Source organism: Chroicocephalus ridibundus, chromosome 3, assembly GCF_963924245.1.
Source record: "Chroicocephalus ridibundus chromosome 3, bChrRid1.1, whole genome shotgun sequence".
NCBI classification, from domain to species: Eukaryota; Metazoa; Chordata; class Aves; order Charadriiformes; family Laridae; genus Chroicocephalus; species Chroicocephalus ridibundus.
Window position 1 is genome coordinate 12,058,922 of NC_086286.1, and position 22,371 is coordinate 12,081,292.

The 22,371-nt window shown below is 51.6% G+C and overlaps 1 protein-coding gene across 2 annotated transcripts in view; it reads right to left on the reverse strand.

Annotated features, from left to right (window-relative positions):
- Window positions 1-5,252: 5,252 nt before the first annotated feature.
- The window catches only part of TTBK1 (tau tubulin kinase 1), a 119,937-nt gene continuing 102,818 nt past the window's right edge, over window positions 5,253-22,371 (reverse strand). For both annotated transcript variants that reach the window (XM_063328019.1, XM_063328018.1), the window contains 4 exons: window positions 17,526-19,120; window positions 7,034-16,399; window positions 6,109-6,266; window positions 5,253-6,023 (listed from right to left, as the gene is read on the reverse strand). In XM_063328019.1, coding sequence (XP_063184089.1) covers window positions 15,973-16,399; window positions 17,526-19,120 — 2,022 coding nt within the window. In that variant the 3' untranslated portion in view covers window positions 5,253-6,023; window positions 6,109-6,266; window positions 7,034-15,972. The remainder of the gene's footprint in view (window positions 6,024-6,108; window positions 6,267-7,033; window positions 16,400-17,525; window positions 19,121-22,371) is intronic.

Below are 22,371 nucleotides of genomic sequence, written 5' to 3' on the forward strand. Positions count from 1 at the left end.
CTTGCAGGGAGTGCTCTGGACAGGCCGGACCCATGGGGCAGCCCCTGGAGATGATGCATCCCAGGTGGACATGTCCTGAAGGCTCAGGGAGCAGTGCATCGCCCACCAAGCAGGTGCAGCAGCCCCTTGCCTGTTCCAAGGCTACAACCCCTTTGCAGGGTGCACATGGGGTGGCACAGGTACTGACAGCTTGCTATAGGTTATCTCCTGCTGCATCTTCATATTCTGTACCTCTCTCCCTCCACCCACCCCGCAGTCTTGAGCGTTTGTGAATCATAGAATCACAGAATGGTTTGGGTTGGAAGGGACCTTAAAGACCATCCAGTTCCAACCCCCTGCCCTGGGCAGGGACACCTCCCACTAGACCAGGCTGCTCAAAGCCCATCCAGCCTGGCCTTGAACACTTCCAGGGATGGGGCAGGCACAGCTTCCCTGGACAACCTGTTCCAGTGCCTCACCACCCTCACGGTAAAGAATTTCTTCCTAATGTCTAATCTAAGCCTCCCCTGATGTGTCATCCCAAACCCTCCTCCAAGCTGTTGTCCTGGGGCATGGACAGGACATTTTTAAATGGCCTTTAAAGCAGCTCTCGTTTCGCCATCCACCTGGAAAGTGGTGGCATTGGGTGTTGGGATGCAGGCGCATCAAGAGTCCGGGCACAGATGGAGTGCGAGCGCTGCCCCGCTGCCGGGCGCTGCCGAGAGCTGCCCGCCTGCAGAGCCCCGGCCGGTGACTGCCTGCCCTGGTCCCTGCCACAGAGGGGTGCCGAGGAAGGGCTGGGGAGCAGCAGGTAGAGCTTTCTGTAGGGCCTGCCTCAGTGGCTGAACACCCGGGCTGAGTGTCGCCCAGATATTCCATGCTGCGCGGGCGCAGAGCACACGGAGCAGGGTAACGCCACGGGCTCACGCCCACGAGGCAAAGGATGCCGCGCTGTCGCCTTGAGAGACCTTTGCTCTTTTCAGCAGCATTCCCGCCGTGTTGGTTTAGCTAATGTGCCTCCCCAGCCTCCACCACGGGCCACTTCGGTGCTCATCCCGGGACGAACGTGAAGAAAGCACGGAGGAGTGAAGCGGGGACATCGGACAACGCCGTGCCTCCAGGGTTACAGTTTAAGCTGAAGTTGAACTACAGGACAAGTTGTTTTTCTTCACCACCGGTCTTCTAAGAGCCAGGAACAGAAACTTTCCCTGATATGCTGTTGCATATTTAAACTGCAAAGCAGGTCCAGCCTCCCCTTCAGAAGCCAGGTTACGGGTCATTGCTCTGCAGCTCCTTCTGCAATTGCTTATGAAATGTACATCGGTTGATTGCTGCATTTCTCTAACCCAAACCTGTTCATTTAACCAGTCACCAGATCTGGTTAATGACCACCATGAGTGCAAACGCTGTGACTGACTATACCCTACCGCTTGGTTAATGAGACCCAGGACCCAACTCAAACAGCTCGGACTTGCCCGGCAGTGGTGAGATTGGGCGGACTCCTCTGCTGCTGCTTTCACGTGTAAAGCTGGAAAGAAGAATTTACCTTCTACTTCACACGTGTACAATTTTCTTCTGCAGTCTTTCTTTCTTCTCCTTGTCGGGATGCCAAACGCTCGTCGAGAGGGAAGATTAGTACATGACTTAGTCCCTAATGTGCCGGCTTTTCTGTTTCCAGCAGTAGTTCCGTAACACCTCGCGTGGAGCTGTAATAGGCTGGATGGTGAGGGGGTTGATTTTCTCCTTTAGCAATTAGGGCCACCCCATGGGTATCTCAGCCGCTGCAGGGTAGCTGGAGATCTGATCAGTTGGTGCAGGCTGGTGCTTCAACGGTGTTTTTCTCTTACGGGAAAGCTGCAGATCCTGAAATCCTGCCTCCCCTCCGAGTTATGCCTGACTGCCATGGACATACGTGTCCATCAGAGCCGATGAGCCAGGCTAACCTTGCTCTCAGAGGGTGAGGTGTCCCCGTCTAACTGCAGCTCATCCCAGGCTGGGATGCCTGCAGGAGGGAGACGTGCCACACACGAGGAGTCTCCATTTTTCCTATTGCTTGCAAAGGCCGCTTGCACAGCAAGGTCCTGCAAAGTTGGCCAAAGTCAGCTGAGGACACCCGCAGTATCGACCTAAGGTGACCCAGGCTGCAGCCGTGTGTCCAAATGCTCTTGCCAGGACGCGTGCACACCAGATATTGCAGCTCAGTTGAAGAAAGCGGAGGAGAGGCCAACAAAGAGGTCCTGGGGCTCCTGAAGGTCTGGGTTTGGTGTTACAAGAAAGTGACTTTGTGCCATTCTGACTTGGTGCCACATTAACAAGACGCCTACACTTTCCCTTACTTGCAGTTGTCTTGTGTGCAGACATTTCACTCGGTTGCACAAGCCAATAACAACTCTTTTGTAAATAAACTGGTTCTGGCCAAAGCTTCTTTTCTTGCCTATCAATCAGAAATATGAACATTGGTCCTGCTTTAATGCGAAACCACGTGAGCCACTTCCACACCTTCTGCCAGGTGTGATCACGGGTCCACCACCAGCGCTCGCACCCTGTCTGCTCCCTCGCCAGACCCCGCAGACCCATCTTGTGCTTCCTCCTATGGTCGGCTCATGGAACTATTTTCTTTAGATTTTCATCTCACCAGGGCTGCCAGGAAACTGTAGCAGGGCAGAGATTCAGCCCAAATTATTAGGCTGGGTTTTACTGAGGGAAGGGCAAACCCAAACTGCTCCTTCAGCCAGGGGAAGAAAGACCCAGCAGGAATGGGAAGACCAGGCAGGATCAAATGTTTTCTGGGGTGAGATACCATCTGATTAAATCACTGTCACCTGCAGAGTGTAATCCTGTGTAAAGTGAAATGTTGCCAGAGAGCTCAACACACGGACCCACGGGTTCAGGGAGCAGCACGAGGAGGGGCTGAGCCAGGAGCCAAGGGGGCCCCAGCACTGGCCATGCCCTCACCAACAGGGCACAGTCCCAGGGGGTCTCAGGACGGATGGCAGAGCTGGGGGTGGGACAGGGTCCATCAAGAGCCCCAGACACAGCGAGGGGATGAACCGGGACCAGGGTCCCGCCAGGAAGTCCGGCCTGGAGCAGGAGATGGGATAGGAGACAAGGCTACAAGGCCGGTCCAAGGTCCGTGCGGCAGCCAGGGCTGGAGACAAGAGCATGCCTAATGCAGCTCATACTGGGACAGGGGACCCAGGCCTGATCTTAAATGAGGTCCTGGGCCACAAGCAGAAGGTGCATGGCTGGCAGGTGCAATAAAATTAACACCCATTAGTGCCCTCGAGGCCCTGACACGCTGCATCTTCAACGAAGTGCCAGGGTTTTACATCAAAAAGTAATGCAGTGCTGCCTGGAGAGCTTGGAGCAGGCTTTAGCACTGGCTGGAAGGCTATTTTTGGAAAGCCTGCGCAGACAGTAAGGGTGTGGGAGTGAAGGTACGCACAGTCACACACTTCCTTCCACTGAAAGAGGAGACGGGGTGCCTGGATGCCGAGAGTGATTTGTAGGTAATTACCGGGTGGGCGAAGCGAGGTCTAACGCTCTGCCGTACCTGCCGGTGGTTCTCTGCCCACCTGGCTGTGTGCTCATCATGACGCCACAGCTCCGTCCTTCCCTCCCTCCCCCTCCCAGGCCATTCCCAACAGGTTCCTCCCCAAAAGGGAGTAGAGAAAAGCTGCAGGGCGTCCAGGTGATCTGCCTTCACCCTATGGCACCAGACCTCCAGCGGGGTGAGCTGCTCCACCTTCCTGCACTGATCACTTCCTCCACTAATTAACCTTCCTTCCACCAACCTTTTCATTTAAACCTGAGCATCCCCTAGCTCCTGTCTCGGCTGACCAGGACTTCCGTTTGGATTTTTCTGCCCGGTGTTTGAGTAGGGATCCTCTGCACTTTGCAGTTTCAGCAATGCTGGAATTGACTCAGGCTTGGACCCCTCGAAGCAATGCGAATCTCACCCAACGCTCCATCTCCAACAGTAGCAAGAAGCCTGGGAAAGAGCGTAGGAATGGGGCATGTATCTAGTATTACTTTCCAGATGGTCTTCTTGCCTCCAACCCGTTCCTTGTTTGAGGATGCAGTTTTTGTGACTCCTCCTATGAGATGCGTTGTCCCAAACTGGGTGCTTATTGACAGCTTTCAATTTACATCTATGCTTTGGATTAAAATTCCAACACAATTTCATTTTAAGGTAATTTTATATGCCTGCAGACAGGTTGTACTGTCATGTATGTAGTTGCGCAGGGCAATGTCAGGTATGTAACTGCCGACATGCAGTTCGTGTCTTTATATCGGTTCATCCCAGTATACAAGTCCCCCAAGTTCCTTAATTCATCTCTTTTCGCACCGCGTCTTCTGAGCCACGCATGAAAGCTTTGCACCCGCTGTCGATCCGCCTGTCCATCTGTCCTGCACGTGGCATTGAGAACGTGCCAGAGAACGTGGCTGCGGGGAGCTTTTTGGTGCGAGCCACCCTGTGGACCTTCCCTGGCAATGTTGGCTGTTTCAAAATGTTCTTCCTGCCCTCACCAGCTTGGTGTCCTCCTGCTCACAAGATGTCTCCTTAAGCAGTCACTGGGGCTGCAGAGACGGTGGCTGAGCGGGGAAGGTGCACCATGCCCACCCCATCCGTCGCAGATGTGCTCACCAACGGCAGCTCTTGCTGGACCTCTCCCTGTCATCAGCCTTACCTGAACGGAGAGTTGTTGCCTTGATCTGCGCCTGGGATCTTTTTTTGCCATTTGTTGCTGAGATTAGAGCTTGGTGGCCTCTTGACACCGCAGACAAACTTGCCTGAGCCTCATCAGTCCATGCATTTACAGAACTTGTGGTGATGCCAAGTGTGGTCTGTGGCGATGGCTCCGTTTCAGCCAGCGTCCCCCACGGGCAGCTGTGGGACGGGCCCTGGGAGGGTGGTTTGGTTGGTTCGCTTTGAGTGTAGGATGAAGTCCTCATCTGCTGCCGTGCTCTGGACCTCCAGCCCAGCCTCCAGGGCTGGGAGCCACACGTGCAGCCTCCCCTCAGTCTACTGAGCAACCTGGTGGGACCCCACTGTTGACCCTGCTCTAAGCAGGGGGTTGGCCTAGAGGCCTCCTGATGTCTCTTCCAGCCTAAAGCATCCTGTGAGCCTATGAACGTTATACCGCAAGGTTTGGGACTAGTTCAGCCTGTTATTTTAAACCTGAGGCTTTACCTTGTTGTGTTTTAAATATGAATTAGTGAATTAGTGGACTCAATTAAGTTATTTTCTTTAACTGACTTTGAGCTTTTTTCTAAGTAATGAAATCTGTGTCGATGCCGCAAGTTTCTGTTTCTAGATGCTCTCTGCAATCGGACACATGGGCCTGAAGGACCGTTTCTCACACGTCAGCGGCCCTTGGGTCTAGCTGACTGCAGAGCCCCACTTTGAGACCCCATCATAGCTACCCTCTGATGCTAGAGGGTAGACGAAGGCAAAGCCAGGAATAACAAGCAGGAGCTCTGTTTCCTTGCAGTTGCAGGGAACTTCTGTGGCTTGCCTTGTCCGTGCTCTTCTTGTCTTGAAATACCTCAAGGTGGCTGCGTCAGCTCGGCAGAAGCAAGGTCTCTGAAGAACCAAGCCTCTTTGGTTTCTCAAACTATATTGGCGGGCCCCAGAAAAGATATCGCCTCCTCCTACCTCCTACAAACCTGTCTTTTCACATTTCCTGGAACTGTTCCAGTACGATCAGGTAGTTTTCGTTTCTTTCCCCACTTCCCTTCTCGCTTGACAAAGGCAGAGTGCCTCTGACAACGCTGTACCCGGCACCTTGCATCTGACAAACGCGTCTTCCAGAGGACCTCTCATTTCACCTCCCAGGGGTGGGTGATGAAGCTCCCCCCTGTAACCCCTCCTGCTGGCAGCCGGTCCATGCGGTTCTGCAATATTTCTCCATTTCCTAGGTGATGCTGCTCAGCTTTAATTTTCGTCTGCCTGTTCCTGACATGGACTTTAAGGAGCTTCTTCGATCCCAGTGCTTCTTTCTATGGATTTAGGTTCCGCACTAGAGTCAACTGTGTGTTGGCTATAGGAGAAAGAATAAAACCTGTCATCACAGGAACATCTTTCCAAGGGAGCACTTATTTTTTCATTCTTTTCTTCACTCTCACCCATTTTTCACAGCCCTTGAAAGCTGAGAGGGGCCGACAGCGTTCTCCTGTCGGAGTACTCGGTGTATCCAAAGGAGACTAAGCTTTCTGCTGCTCCTCATTGCTGCTTTTATCGGATTACCGTGGGCTACTTTATCAGAGACGTTGGCAGCTCTCACCTGCGCAGTGTACAAACGTGGGATTAGTGTGTTTGGGGGTATTTAGTCAAATGCTGTATATGACCAGCTAGGCAATGTAAAAAAAAAAAAAAAAAAAAAAAAGCAGCTACCATATTTGCCTAACAAAGCCAACCTGCAGAAAATCACATTGTCGGGTACGAATTCTATTCTTACCCCGTAGGTTTTTTATCAGCTGAAATCTCAGACAAAGCACCCAGCTGGCGCGTTAGACCGTGGCGAGGCTAGTGGAGGTACTTTACCGTATACCCAAATGTTGCAAATAGGTATTCCACTCGTAACCACAGTCACGAAATTAGGACAAAGTGAATCTGAATTTCACGTCCTCCCCGTCTCCTCCTGCTGCTGCCTGGGGGCATTAATGCCTCGTAAACAGTATTTTGAGCCACATTTAGATTATTTTTAATACCTAACCATCTTCACTGGCTGGTGGCCACACTTATTCCTGCCTGCGCCTTTTTGTTGTTGTTGGTTTTTTTTTTTTTTTGCAGTTGCAACCGCGCAACAGGAGAATGAGCCTGCGTCAGGGAGCCGCAGAAGCTGACATACACTTGCCAGCACACGGCTTCTGCGTGCCTAAAGGTGGCCGTAAGTTTAGGAATGTTTAGCCAAGGAATGTGTCTGAGCCCTGTACTACCTGTGTACAAAGGATGGCTGGCGGCTTGCAAGCTGTGTCTAACCCTGTCTGCAGAGTCTCCTGGGCTCAGTAAAGGTGCCCGACTGAAGGTGGCAAAGGGGCACGAACTTACCAGCTGGTGAAAACGATCCACCGTAGCTGCCCTGTTCCCTCTTCCACCACTCCTTCCCAACCTGCGTAAGGAACTGTACTGCTCGCACCCGGATGTGGTCTGCAGACGATAGCCACTCGGCAACTTGCACGTGGGGAAGTGACTGCTGTAGGAGCTGCCCTCGGCTTAAATCTCAGACTGTCGGTCAGTGTTACAAGTCAAACCGTGCCAAGTTACTGGTTCTGCTCCGCTTCCAGCGTATCAACGTGCAGGTCCAGCTGCAGCCCCAGCTGGCTGGTCTCAGCACGGAGTACAGATGGGGCCAGTGAAGCATCGTCAGTGGTGCTCAAATTGGGAAGACCATATAAAGCAGAAGAGCAAGAGTCCAGTCCTGTAAAACACTGGCCCTCGCCAGCTCTGGAGTTCAGTGAAGACCTTCCAGGCAGATCCCAGGTGGACCGCATGGATCAGCCAGGCACGGGTCTCACAAACAACTGCACAGTTACTTGGCTGTGCCGTCTAGGCTTCTACCCTAAAAGCATATTTTTTTTTGTTAAAAAAGCAGGCTTTGCTCTCTGACAGCTGCTGTTCTGGCAGTGGACAGCTGAGCCTGCTGCAGGCAGCGTGGCTGTGAACAAGATTCATGGTGAAGGAACATGTCTGTGGTGCAAAAACCCTGGCATGAATACCAACAGCCCTGCTCTAGCGAATTTTTCCAAGTCGTCCCCCTGACCTTGCCTCCTTGCATGAATCACAAGCCGCCAAGAGAAGAGGGAGCAGCGTTACCACTGTGGCACAGGGAAAGGCTACCACCAACTCAGACAGCTCTGAGCTCCTGCGTACCTGTCTACAGGCACGAGGCAGGAGCCGCATCATCGATGCTCATATTAAAACAAGGGAATGCTCCTGGTCCTTGCCATCATGTGTTTTAGGGTTGGTCACAGCCGACTGACTTGTCGTGATGTCGGGAAGAATCACGTACCTCGTGGGGAAATCTTACGGCAACCTGGAGCACAGCTCTACAGGAGGTGTCAGAGAAGGAACGGGGGCCGCAGCTGAAATGAGACCCAGGTGCCATCGTAGCCAAGGTCCCTTGCCAACAATTCAGGTGGTGTTTCTGCTTCACATGGCCACACCAATAAATGTGAGAAGACACCAATGAAAAGGTAGACCGGTTTTAATGGCATGATCAAGAATCCCCTTTTAATAACAAATCTAATGACAACTGTGTCTGGTATGAACAAGAATTGGCATCATCATTTATTATTTTTTTTTTTTTAAGACGTGTTCTGAAGTAATGACAAATGCCAGGTGGATCTGTACACAGACAGGGCCTCTGTGATGCATGCCAGATTTTATGGCCAAGAAATTTGCCATGCAGTTGAACCGGATTGTGGTTCCTCGGTCGGAGTCGTACATTCTGTTTGCAGTGTGTAAACATTCTCCAGCTGCTTTCCTAAAGAATGCAAAGAAGATATGTAGAGAGATTTAGCCTTGGGACCCAGTCGCATTTCCAGGCAGGCAGTACCAAGGAGCAGAAGTCCTGTCTCCAGACCAAAAGACTTTGTCAGACTGTGCCAGAGGCGAAGGAAAACGACGTCGGTGCGCCAGATACAATATCTGAGTGTAGAGTCACATGCTATCGTGTTAAAAGGAGATATACAAAATTATCTGTGTTTCCAGCTCCAATTCCTGTCCGGAGAAGAAGCAGCCCATGGCACAGCCGTGTCGCTGACACTGGTTTTCACACGCAGTGTTCTGCCTGGACTCCTTGCCTAAACCCCGGCGTCCTGCAGAGCTCGTCACACCATCTGCAGGCGATGGTCCAGGAGCCCCTGCCCCGCACCCCGGCAGCCATTTACCCATGTGCTGAGTAAACGTCAGCCTGTGCCTCCTCCAGCGACCCCGCGTCAGACCCCCTCGGGCTCAGGGCAGGGGCAATATGAGGCAAGCCAGGGGCAGAGCAGCTACTGGCAAGCCCCATGCTAATACCAGCCCAGCAGAGATCTCACCCCTGCAGCCCACTCTGGTTTAGGAGCTAAGAGCAGAAGGAGTTCTCACCTTGGGCCCTACCTGGAACCCACCTCTGGGTTTGGTGTGGGACCTCTCTTCCTCCTTTTAGCACAGAGGGCATCAACGCCCACTTCAAACCTGCTTTCCAGGCATTTGCAGCTCCAGAAATAGAAGGGATAGTGTTCCCCCCTACAACCCGGAGCAACCAGCCTGCTGCATAGGTTGGTGGCCAAGCCTGCCTCAAGCTTTGCAGAAATCCAGGAGGGCTCCAAGCCCCCGGCTAAAGATGGACTGAGCTGCAGGGAGTACACGGTGACTTTGAAGACAAGATTTGCTAGAGGAGGTAAATTAGGAACGAGGGGACAGCAGAGTTATGGCGTGCAAATCACTGTCATTTCATGGGATCCTGGCTGTGCCCGGGACCACGGCTCACCACAGCCTGCAACCAGGGCTATTCTCTGGTCTCACAAAGATACCAACCCCAACGCTCACCGAGATGCTGCCAACCTGTCTTAACATCAGCTGTCTCTGCTGTTACCATCAGCATGGTCCCAGCCCCTCGGGGCACAGCAACAGGCTGAGGAAGACCAAAACAACCATTCATGGTTCTGCAGGGGACCTCGAGAGCCCATGGGCACCCACCCAGTGGTACAGGCACGCACCACAAGAGGGAAGGGCCCGAACAGGAGCCCGAGCTCTCTCCCTCGCATGCAGCTGTGCAGCTGTCAGAGTAGCTGTCAAACAGATGGAATCAACGGTGGTCGCAAACTCCCAAGTGGTCCCACGTGCTTTGTGAAACCAGCCTAGCGACGCTGGAGCACGGGCACATTTCGGTTAAGCCAGAAGAAACTCATTTGAAACCAAACCCGTTATGTCCACAACAGGACTTTTACTGTGTTCACAAGATTAATTTAACGGCAGCTGATTCATATAGTTGATTGCAAGGCCTTAGGTGGCCATCAGTGTCTGTGCACGTGGAATAGTGGTGGGATCATGCCATGGATGAGTAAACTATACAGAGTAAAGAAAGAAGTGTGCTAAGGGACCATCGAGCTGCTACTGGAGCTGATCAGGCTATCAACAGGTACTTAGCCACCTTCTTACAGAGGATCTACACTGAGAAAATACCTCTGTGTTGGAAAGGAGAAACATCAAAGATTTTCTTGCTCCAACAGAACTTGCTTTGGATTGAAGTGTTTCACTAGCAAACCACGCTCGTGTTAGTCAAGGGCAGCCATGTGAGCAGGGACTCTCCAAACCATGATCCACGCCACGCAAAGACGGGTGGCAGTCCACCAGTTATTACAACTCTGATGGCAAGCATCGATGGCTGCCCACCATCCAAGCTGGGGGGGGGGTTTCGCCCCTGGTTCACGCTCTGGCAAGCGGAGCCTCACAGCTCACATGTGGTACCCTGTTCCTCCATCCAACATCTACTGCACACAGCGGTCAGTCCTGCACACATCAGAAGTCACGTAGCATCAGGGCGCTTCTTTGAAGGTAGCAGGATCCTTTTCAACCTTTAGCCACTATATATAATGGGCACTACTTATATTATATCATTATAATAATATATATATTATAATATTCTTTACTTAGAAAGGGCAAGCAAAGTCTCCTGCCTCTCACAGACTCCAAGCACACTGTCTCAGAGGTGTCTGCTACCCACACACCTTTTGCACCAAGACAAGCAGAAGCGTTTGTGCTGCCAACCAGATGAATCAAGTTAAGCAGCTCCATCCACGTGTTCAAGCCGCTCCACGGCGTTAGTCTGACTGGTGCCATCGGTCCTTTTGCTTCCTCTGCTCATAGAACCTGTCATCACACTGGCTTACCACTAAGAGCTTTCAGATTCGCCAACTTGGCACGCCCCCCCCTCCCCCCCCCACCTCCCCGTATCGCTGTTTCTTTGCAAACATTTCCTGGACAGAGAGCAGCCATTGACTCATTTTTACCAGCCAGTGTGCCATCTTCTCAGCTGGCAGATAAGAAAGCAGGTGGGACCTTTGCAGACCCGAGCAAAGTGAAGACTCTCATCAGAGCGTTTGCTGTGACTCACGATACCAGGCGGTCCTAAAGACACTTATGCTCCCAACACACACAGGACCCCACAGTGCTCCCCTGAACAACTCCTGTCCGTTCCTACCACCCATCACATGCACACACCGACGCAGGCACGGTGGCAGCCTGTCCCAGGAATCTCCTCAAAACACACACGGGCACAACCATCTGCAGCTGGCCAGGACAGACCCTGCAGCACACATACCCATGGGGAACCACGTAGTGTCAGGCTGTTCCCAGAAATTCCCGCAAACATGGAAAAGTGCTGAGAAGCCTGCTTCTCCTCCCCTGTCCCCACCTGCTCTGGCATGGGGGTTGGACTAGATGATCTCCAGAGGTCCCTTCCCACCCCTATCATTCTGTGATTCTGTGATTCCTCTGCTCTGGTCAGCTCGATCTTCTCTCCTTTGCAGTGACGCAAGGATGCAGCCATACATCAACAGCAGCGTTTGAGCAGCCCTGTGTGTCCCTGAGGCTTGACAGAGCTTGCACACCACGTATCATGGCAGAGAACAGCAGGGTCTTGCCCCTCCTGCCTTTCTGGGATGTGACACTCCACCATGTCCTGCGACGTCAGACTGGATCGTCTGGCATCCCTCAACCACCTAACTTCTCCCTAACATCACAGACCTCGTTCCCACCTTCCCCCAGACATGATCTCCTGTGTTTGCTCCAACTATGGCAGGTGCCCTTCTGGCCTCCATGCAGTGTAGAGGAAGAGGAGAAGATAAGAGGAAAAAGAGGAGTCGTTGACACTTGTGCAGGGCTGTTTTCACAGTGACACTAGCAGAGAGCATCACTACTGGTCCACCTGCCTGCCAGAGGATCCCTCCAGACAGACACATAAGAGGAATGGGAACTCCTGCGACCAGGGTGTGCTGAGCACCCCAGTAACGGGCGTACCCTGGGGTCACACCCACCATCAAGCAATGGAAGGGCAGAACCTTGAAAATCAGAGCCAGGGAGGAGATCTGGAGCAGCACCCACGGCTTTCTCGTGTCCCTCTGTTGACACCTGAAAGAGGGATCAAGCCATCACCACCTGCAGCACGCGGGCTGCTAACAGGGGGCTTACAGGGCAGGCAGTGCCCTGTGACCACCTCTGCCAGCAAAACGCGGGTCTGTGGACCACCTTTTGTTAGCAAATTCTTGACAGCCACCTAACTGGAAAAGGCCAGCGCCAAAGCTCCTGTAAAAATAACTTCAGTGAAGGAATGAAGAAGGTGATGTGACATCCAGCCAGGATCACAGCACCTCTTGCCACCAGGAAGGGGAGCAGGTCCAGAGACCCAAACCTGTGGGATACGCGGGGACAGTCAGGCCTCGCAGGAACGACCCTTTGAAACCCCTCAGTGACAGCGCCCGGCAGGTCCTGCGCAGGCTCTCTGGGGAGAAAGCATTGCTGCAGTCAGCCCCCTTTCACTGCCATCGCACCTGATGGCACAGCCCTCTCTCATCCCAAATGACCGGGGGAGCGCTGTGCTGTTGTCCTCCGTGCCAGAGAGAGCCGGGAAGCAGGGCTGTGCCGGGGCGGGGAGGCTGGAAGCACAACCGCAAGGAGACGACTCACGCCAGCCCCAGAGCTCTGTGGGCCCAGCTGCGCCCTCAGCCCAGCCCTGTCTGACAACACTGGGAACGGCTGTTATTTTCTGTGCTGGAAATCTTTCACTGGCTTTCCGAAAGCTGCGGGACTTGTCTGGTGGCTCTCCAACATGCGACAGCTTTGACATGGGCCCGGCAGGACCAGGAATCTACTGCACGACAAAGAGAGATGATACCTTGGTGTCACCAGCATCCTGCCTGCTACCTGTGGTTGGGTCATGGTAGGAAAACCTCTTAGAAGACAGCTAGGTTTCTCAGAGAACCTTTTAATAAGAAAAAAGTCCCCACACTCTTGTGAAAGATTTCACTGGACAATTGCTTCACAACTAAAAGCCTGCCCTGTTTCTTCAGCTGCCACTCTCAGCTACTCCATCTTCCCTGCTTTCATGTGCCAGACGGAAGATCTCTGCTCTGGAGCTTCCTTCCTGACATGGGTATAGCTGGGGCATGGAAAACGCTCCTTTAAACTTTCTCTTGAACAAATACGTCAATTGTGCTTTATTGGCCTCCCATGATAAGGCAGGTTTGCCACCCTGTTAATAGTCCTGTAGCCCTCTTTCCAAGTTCTTTTCATGTCGTTTTCAGCACGTGTATCTAAGACCTGGATGGAGCATCTGGTAATGACTTCATAACAAAGTCTTACCGTCTGAGCACTCTAAAATGAATATCCCCCCCAACAAATTAACAGGAGTGCCATTATGGTTTATATTTCTGGAAATAATCCGTGTTTGGGTTTACTCTGTTTTCTGGTTTCTAAACATGTAGGGCATGTTTAGGTTGTAGCTTGACCCACACGTCAAACTCACATGAAGTTACAGTGCCACCAGAAGACCAGAAGATACTCTCTGTCATCTCCTTCCCCCACTTCTGCTGTGTGACCAAATGCTGAATCAGACTGAGGAACCGAACCAGATGAAAACCAAAACAGCAAACCAGAGCTCTTGGTGTCATGCTGGATCAGCATTTCCAGCCACTTCACCAAATAGTTGCCCCGGTGTAAGGGGGTGGGACAGTGCAACGAAGCAGCTGGAACCTGGTGGGACCACTGCTTTTGGTGGCAACATCAGGTCAGTCCATCAAACCGCAACCTGACCTTGGAGTTCCCATTGCTTCTCTGCAAAGAGAAGGGCGTGTTTTTAGACTAGAAAGGGTGCTTCTTACTCTACCAGAGGGAACAACATCAATGAAAACCAGCAAACACTTTGAGCTAGATGAAATAAATTCTTAGCATTGGCAACACTGAGACTGTCATATAAAGAAGTAATTCCTGTCACCTATTTCTATACATTTCCCTGTTCAGATGAGGCACTGGAACAGGCTGCCCAGAGAAGCTGTGGCTGCCCCATCCCTGGAGGTGTTCAAGGCCAGGCTGGCTGGGCCTTTGAGCAGCCTGGTCTAGTGGGAGGTGTCCCTGCCCAGGGCAGGGGGTTGGAACTAGGTGATCTTCAGGGTCCCTTCCAACCCGAACCATTCCATGATTCTATGTCTAAGGAGTACCCTTTTCTCCCAGCCACCCTGTCACAGCTCTCATGCTCTTTTCCAGAACGGTTCCTGTAGATGTGAACAACTTCAGGATCCCTCGGACTCGACGGCCATCAGTGTGACTGTTTGTACCTATGTTCAGATGAATCAAGGTCATCACTCTCCAGATCCCTCTATCAAACTTTGTTGTCTGCAAATAGTAAATATTTGGAGCTAGTTGCAGCTGTGGGAATGAGTGTACAAAGCAGCCGCATTTTTGTTCTGCCTCATGCAAAACTTCTTTTGGGCATGACAATGGTGTGAAGCCCGAAGTATTTGGGTCTGGAGTGTTTCCCCCTGTGAGGTGCGGGGAAAATTTTGTGACTGCTTCAAGATCTCATCAAGCTCAGACAGGTATCAGTCTTCCTGGCTTTAATTTTTAAACCTTCCTAATTAGTCTGGGGGCTAAAAAGTTGGTTGATTTAGTTCTAGCTGAGCGCTAAGCTTCTGCTCTGGTAATATTACTGCTAGAGCACAGCCCTTGGTTTTACGTTCACATTGGTAGTTCTCACGCAACGTGTGGAAGAGCTGAGCACCAAGAAAGAGAAAGACATAAACTCAACTTCTGCAACTCAACCCACTATGCTCTTGGATAGAAATGCACGAGGAACCCATGGCGTGCCAGCAAACCTCTCCTCGCAAAGCAGCAGCTTTTGAGTATACTACAGGATAATAATTTCCCACCCTGCCGTGTAGGGGAACTTTCAACCACAGTGCCAAAATTCACAAACACCAAGAGCGTGACAATAAAGCACAAGGAATTTAGGTGCAAGGGGCACCCAAGCTAAAGGCATCCAGTGACTATTCACATCTTCAGCTGTGTTTGGTGGACTATAGGTCTGTGGCACCAGCCACACTCAGGCTGAGAGGAACCACCCATGTTGGGAGATGTGGTCTCCACAGATCACAGTTTGGTATTTGAGACAGAAGTGGCTGCAGTGTGCTCCCTTCTACATCAATTAGCAAGCGCTCTTGACTTCCCAGCAAGCTGCCAATACGCAATTACTTCCATCTAAATACCCACCACACAGGCATCTGCTGAGACATCAGCAGTGTCGCCGAGCAGCAGCGCCAGACGGCCTCCTCTGTGGGACATCCTGGAGCAGGTAGGAGCATCCAGCGAGACCTGCCTGTCTCCCACTCCCACTTGCAGAGGCATCTCTGGAAAGGAGAGAAGAGCCCCCTCCACCCTGCCCCTGCTCTTATCTCAGCTCACAAGGACACATCCATCCCTCTTGGCTAAGCTGGTGACAATCCCTTGCTAACACAGGTGACAGGAGGCAAGCCAACACTCAGGTAGATGGCGGTGGCCAAGGCTGGCATTTTCCCAGCATGGAGAGAGGAGGGAGCTGCCTGCAGGACAGGAGCCTTCCTCTCCAGCAGGCCTTGCTCTCGTCACCTCTGCTCCTCTTTCCAAAGCCAGGGTCAGTGTTGGCGACTGGTATTGCTAACAGAGAGAGGGGAATGCCTGGGGAGGGAGGAGGGTCAGGCACTAGGCGGGCTGCCTGGGTCGCTGCTTGGTGCTGTGCGTTAGCAAGCGTGAGCTGCGGGCTGGATGTCTCCCTTGAAGAAGGCTCCGTGGCTCAGAGGCTCTCAGGCCCGTGGGAGCTGATCGCGACGGTGTGGGGTGAGAGTGAGTGAAGCATTGAAGTACAGCTACTGCTATACACTCATGGGTCCAGCGTGGAAGGCTGTGCTGCAGCATCTCAAGTGTATACTATATGCAGAAGTTACCCAGTCTGTTGGGCTGGCAGAAGAAGATCATTATCTGGCAGCTGCCTTACTTTCCAGGGACACCTGCTTTCCTTTGGTTGCTGGACTCTGAGTCTGGGTTTTTCCTCTTTGTCGTTTTTTGGCCACACCAGGAGAGGGCAGGGAATCTCCTGTTGGCCCCAGGGCCTGAGCTGGGGGCTGAGGTCGGGGGGAAGGAGGAACTCGCTGAAGAGCAGTCCCTGGCTTATGCTGTCGGCCGGGAGAAGGACTTTCCCTCCGAGGCGGCAGCTGGCTTCTGGGGGAAGCACTGGGGTTTCTTGAAGGAAGGACAGGGCTCCGAGGGGATACACAGCTGGATCTCCGTGAGCTGCTCCGTGGAGGAAGAGAACTAGAGCTCGGTGAAGGAGGAACCCGACTTTGTATCTGCGTTATTCGGCACTCGTTTGGGACACTTCCAGCTGGTCTCTGTGCCTGAAGCCTGCAGGGGAAGAGAAGAGGGAGGATGAAGGAGAATTTCTGCAAGGGGCTCCAGGCTCCTGGCAGGTTTGGCACGAATGTTGCTGGAAAATTACAAGGAGTCTCCAGCACCAGGATGACAGGAGCTATGCCGTGAACAAGATGGGGCACTGGCTTGAACACCATCCTGTAACTCTCGATGCTGTTCACTAGCGTTTGCCCTGATCCTCCAGCACCTTCTGGGACAACACGCAGGCATGGCTTGGCTGATAGCACAAACCTGGGACTCTTCTTAACATGCAGCATGGATGCAGCAACCTCTTTCAAGGCAGGAGATACAATCTGGGAACGTGGGCGTGAGCTGGATTGCACCAGTTGCACTGTGCTGGAAGATAAACCAACCCACCGGGATCCTGTTCCTTCACCCCATGTCTCTGAGAGAGCAGAATTTGCTGGACCTGCGGCAGAGCCACAGCAGCAGCTCTGCTCCTTGGCTGGACCTCCCGAGCCCCAAGGCCAGGCAGAAAAGCCAAACACTGATGAATTCAGAAGGTCCACCTCTACTTACATCTCTGTGCTTATTTGATAGAGAGCCAGGTACCTCCCAAAAAAATTAAGGCACAGGGATGTGTAGAGAATTCAGACCATGTGGAGGTGACCCACACTGTTCCAGGTCACTGCCAAAGCCCATGCGTGTGCACCTCCCTCTCTCCCGCTCTTCGCATGCTGGGCATCTTCTGAGGCAATCACAACTGGCAACCTCAAAGCCCGTGCAGCTCTAATCACAATAGCCAGGCCAGGTCCCCCTGCAGGGCTATGGCTGTGCCAAGCATGCTACAAAACTGAGAGCTCAACACCAGAACGATCTGCTATTAGCAGGATCAGACCAAATGAATGAGCTCGTGGAAGGCAAAAAGGCCTTAAAGCCAGGGCAAGTGAAGAGGGGCTTGGCCCTTTGGCCAGACTGAGCCAAAGAAGACAGAGAGGTGGGAATTTCACACACCAGTGAGCTGAAATGACTGTAGGAAACAGGGATGGACCACGCATGGAAGCCAGGTGAAAGGCAAAGCAGTGGGAGGTGAGCCAAGCCCTGGCTGATCCTCCTTAATAAGTCCAACATTTTGCATTGCTCACTCTTTTAGTCTTACCTGTAGGCAACAGCCACATCCTGCGGGGAGCTACACAGCACTGCCATTCCGACGGCCGTGGAGCTCTCAGACTTTGCCACCTCTAGCGGTGTTTTCACTGGCGTGATGGGCCGAGGAATTCTGCTCTTTGTGCTTATGGGTCTCTCTTCTTTCCCCAGGAGGGCAGGCTTCTCCTTCCCCGCCTTCCTCGGGACGGAGTCATCAGAGTCATGGGTGTCCTCCTCAGAACCAGTGGTTGACAAGGTTTCTGAGGCCCGCCGCCTCTCATCGCTGGAGGACGCTGAGGAAGAGGCCCCTGAGGCCAGCCGAAGGAGGCGGTTTTGCCTCTTCTCCATCACTAGGCGAGCCAAGTCAGGTTGCTTTGCCCTCTTATAAAGCCTCTCTTTGGCCGAGAGTGAAGTTGAAAGGTCTGAGCCGGTGTCCTCCTCAGAGAACAAAATGGGTATCCGACTTCTATACCTGGAGCCCAGAGGTCTTCTGGGGCCCTGCTGCGGTGTGTCGAGGAGGGGCTCTGCTCGCTTAAGGTGTTCTGCCACCGATGCTGACTTATCAAGGTCAGGCTCCCTTGTAACCATCTTGCTGGGCTCTTCCAAATCCAGCGAGAGCGCCACTTTGTCAGAGAGCTCCGGCTTGTCCTCGGGAGGCTTTGCTACGCCATTGGGAAGTGCCAGCTGCTCTCCCACCGCCTCTGAGGTGGTTTCAATGGGATTAGCTGAAAGCGCGCAGCTCTCTGTCTCTGCCCCTTCTAGCCCCGAATGTATGCTTCCATTCTCTACCAGCACCAGGTTGTCCTCCAGCTCTTCTTCGATAATGACCTCCTCAAACTGGCCCGGAGGGCAGTATTCCTCATGCCTCATCAGCTGGCCACTGGAAGACATGACATTTAAGTGGGTCTTTTCAGCAATATGAACAAATGTGCGCTCAACTTTGGTAAAGGGGGAGGAAGCTGTAGCCACTGCCACGGGAGGCTTTGGTTCAGATTTAAGGACTGAGGAGAGGGTTCCTGGCTCGGATACATCCAGTTGGCTACCCATAGGCTGTGGCCGCTCACTCTGAGGTGTCAGTGCAGCAAGAGTGCCCAGATCAACTTCTGGAGCCAAGTCTGTGGTCACCGGAGACTTTTTCAGATCACCTGGTGAAAACAGCACTAGTGTTTTTGAGCCTTCCTCCAGCTCCAGGTCCCCGTCAGCCGTGGACGCTCGACCTTTGGATCCCTTCTGGTCATCAGCCAGCAGCGTGGATGGTGCGCACTCCTGGCTGCGCTCTGTGCTTTTTTGACTCAAGTCGCTGCTGGAACCGCTGTGCATGTCAATCTCATCTCCTTCCTCCTCTGCCTCCTCCTCTTCATCTTCTTCCTCCTCTTCTTCTTCCTCCTCTTCTTCCTCCTCCTCTTTTCCATTCATTTCCAGATAAGGTTCCAGAGGTTTGCAAGGAGCAGTCAAGACAACATTTGAGAAATCAACTTTCTTTATCCGCTGGGATACCTTAGGCTTTTCCCAGTAGTCTGACACATCTTTTCTGAAGTCTTGATAAGGCAAACTTAAAGGCACCGCCTTGGGCAGACCATTCATTTCAAATGACTTCAGCATATACGCCTGCAAGAAGACAGATGTGACAAAAGAAAAGGGTTAGTATTCAAACATAGCATTAACACAGAAGACATCAGGATCAACAGCAGTGGGAAGCATCAGTGGAAAGCATCTAGTCCATCACGCTTCCAAAATACACGCCTGAGCAGTGACCACTTGATCATTCAATTTGTACAAACCTTAGAAAGGAGAGGTTCACAGGTACGTATCAGCGAAGGCAAAAAAATGTGCCAAAGGAGCTCCTTTGTTAGCAGTCTTTAACCTGGACCTAAAAGAGCTGTTTGCAAGCAACTCCTCATGAATTTTCCACGTTTCCCAATCTTCTTCAGTTTTTATACATTTGTTTCAGTATTTATATATTTACATATGCACTCCTTTACTGGAACCATTCAGCAACTCTCATGCCCAGGCCAGAGTGAACTCAAGGGGCCTCCCTTGTGCTAGACAAATTTTCTGATCACTTTTCAGTCCCATCCACCATTGTCTAGGGGGCAATAACCCTTGTAGAGCTCTTGTGCTCCCCTGCTGTGCTATTCATCCCTCCTTTCTGCTCCCACATCCCTCCAGCAACTCCTAGTTCTGTCTTCTACAGGCTTCTGACAAGGAAGTCACGAAAGCTGACATATAAAGTATCATTATTAGACTCTGGGGTGTCCATCCCCTAAAAGCAACGGGAGGACAGGACAGTTGGTGGAGGCGGTGTTTCTCGAGCAGCCCTCTGTGGCGGAGACAGCCCATAAGGCGCCAGGAGAAGGCTGCGAAATGACTGCAAACGATACTAACGGAAAAGCAGCAGCTCATACACACGTGCACGCGCTTGACCAAACGAGCGAAAAAGGGAAAAATAAACAGGAAACGCCTACGGATGTTTGGCCTAATTAACAATTGGTTGTAAATGAAAAGCCGCTGCAGCACCACTCCGCAAAATGGATTTAAAAAAAAACCATTTAGGTCACCATTTTATTAAGAGGGCTGGAAAACAAAAGCCTCTCCATAAAGTCAACCAGTCAATAATGCATCACATGTTACCCTTGAAAAGTCCTAATCACGAGCAGAAGGGCTCCAAACATCTGCGTTTCCAAGCGGCATTTGACAGCGTCGAATATTTAAGCCACACAACTGAACAAGCACCCATTTAACTCTGCGGGCTACAGAGCTGCCAACAGCTAGCACACTCACCTGGCTAGGGGAACAGAGACCTTTTGGTCCCTAGCTGGGGAAAAAAGTCCTCAGCAGCTTTTCAGTTCAATGACACAATTTCAAATTGTGCTGAAAATCTGCATGTTGTTCTGTGCAGAGCAACCGCCCTATCAGTATGCCTGAAAAATGCAACATCTTTATGCTCATGTATAACAGGGACATTTCAAGTAGGTTGGTGGGCAGCATCAAGCTGTTATGTTTGGTGGTAAGTTGCTATCCATTTAATCTTTATTTTTATAACTTATAATTAAAAAGCAGGCTGGGTTTGGCAATGCCTCTGGAGTCCAAAGCTCCTTCTCTTTGTTCATTAAAGCAGAAGCCTGGCCCCGAAGGTGGGCCTCTATTAGCCTGATCTGGGCTTTCACTGACCCACTCTACCTTTTCTATCGGGATGGCAGATGTGGAACTTGGACTGGTAAGAGGGAGTTACCACCCTTTGCAAAGGAAATTACTCCCTTGGCTTCCTCCCTCAGGCATTTCTTGGAAATTAGTCCATTCGGCAGCCTAAGGTTGGATTCTGCCTGTTGGCTGGATTTGGTTTTCCCAAGAAATACACCCATGGCGCTATTCCTAGAGTCCTGATCAAACAGACACGCTTCCCCAGTAGGATTGGGACCTGATGAAGAAGCCCCGACCAACACTTTGCTTTGTGCTGAGCCTCCCGCTGGAAAGAGTATCCCCAACCCCAAAGACCTGTTTGCCTGTTGCTCTACTTCCCCCCAGTTTTCTAGATGCTGTTGTTGATGGTACAGTTGGAGGATCGCTGGTTTCTCTTTGCATATGTAAACCTTCAAACCTCCCCGCAGCTCTTAGGAGCTTGTGTCATCTCATCTGCTTTCTGGCCAAGGAGAACTGAATCCAGCCCTGCAGCCCACATCCCATACAGGCCAGAGATACAGTTTCAGTGCCCTGCAGTCTGTCCCACCAGCAGCTCCGTCTCCGGCAGCCCCTCTTTCCTCAACAGCTCTTTCCCTTGGAAGACATCAGAAATTTTTCTGAGATGAGATTGAACTAAGTGATAAGGTATGACATGGAGCTGGACAGCATGACGTTGCTGTACTAAAAATAACGGTTCTTCTGCTCTGGTTCCCCTTTGCTGTCATTGAGTCATGCTGCAGATACCTTTCTAACCTCCACGTTCTTCCACCTCTGGCTGTACAAATTCCTTGCGGTATTTAGCAAATGGACTGCCTTTCTGCCTGTCATTTCATTTTCCCCGTGTCTTTTCTATTTCCTTGCATGGACATTGCATCCTAAGCACAACAGTGATTGCTTGGCTTCTACCTACCTTTGGGAAAATGCCAGAAGGCATTCCTTAAAGCAGCCTGAGACTGTGGTTGTTTTGCCACTGTAAATGTACCATCCAAAGAACATAAATATGCCAAAAAATATGCCAAAAAATATGGAGGACAGAAGTTACCGACAAACCCAACTAAAAGAAACTTCACTGAAATGACTCTTGGGTCAAATATTATTTTAACACATATTTTCTTACCTTCATTACTATCACCACCTGAAGCTGTTAACAAGGAAGACCGTCCTAGGGCATCCAAGTCTGATACTGTCTTCACTGTTGAGTTAATGTGACCAGCAGCTAGCTGCAAGCGGACACCCTGATGAACAGGGTGTTCCCAGTTTGAACCCCTCACTAGAGAAGCTTGTTTCCTCTCTTGACAGTCATCACGTGTCTTTTGTACTACAGCACACTCAGCTGCTCTAGGACCATTCCCCAATGGCTGGAGAAGAAATTTTTGGCTCTGTGGGAGGAACTGTGGGAAGGTGTCAGAAGATCAGGAGTAGAGAGGCTTAGCCTGTATCTTAAAATTTCAGAATAATAAAGGTGTAAGGAATCTCTGGAGGTCTCTGCTCCAACCACCCCTCGAAGCATGATCAACTTAGAGCTATCTGCTCTGGGCCCTGCCCAGCTGAGTTTTGAGTACCTCCAAGGGTGGAGATGCCACAGTCTTTTTGGGACCCTGTCCTAGTGTTTGAGGCTCTTCATGGTGAAAAAGTTTTTCTTTACCTTTTTTTCCCTGTATCTAATTTTCCTCGTGTCC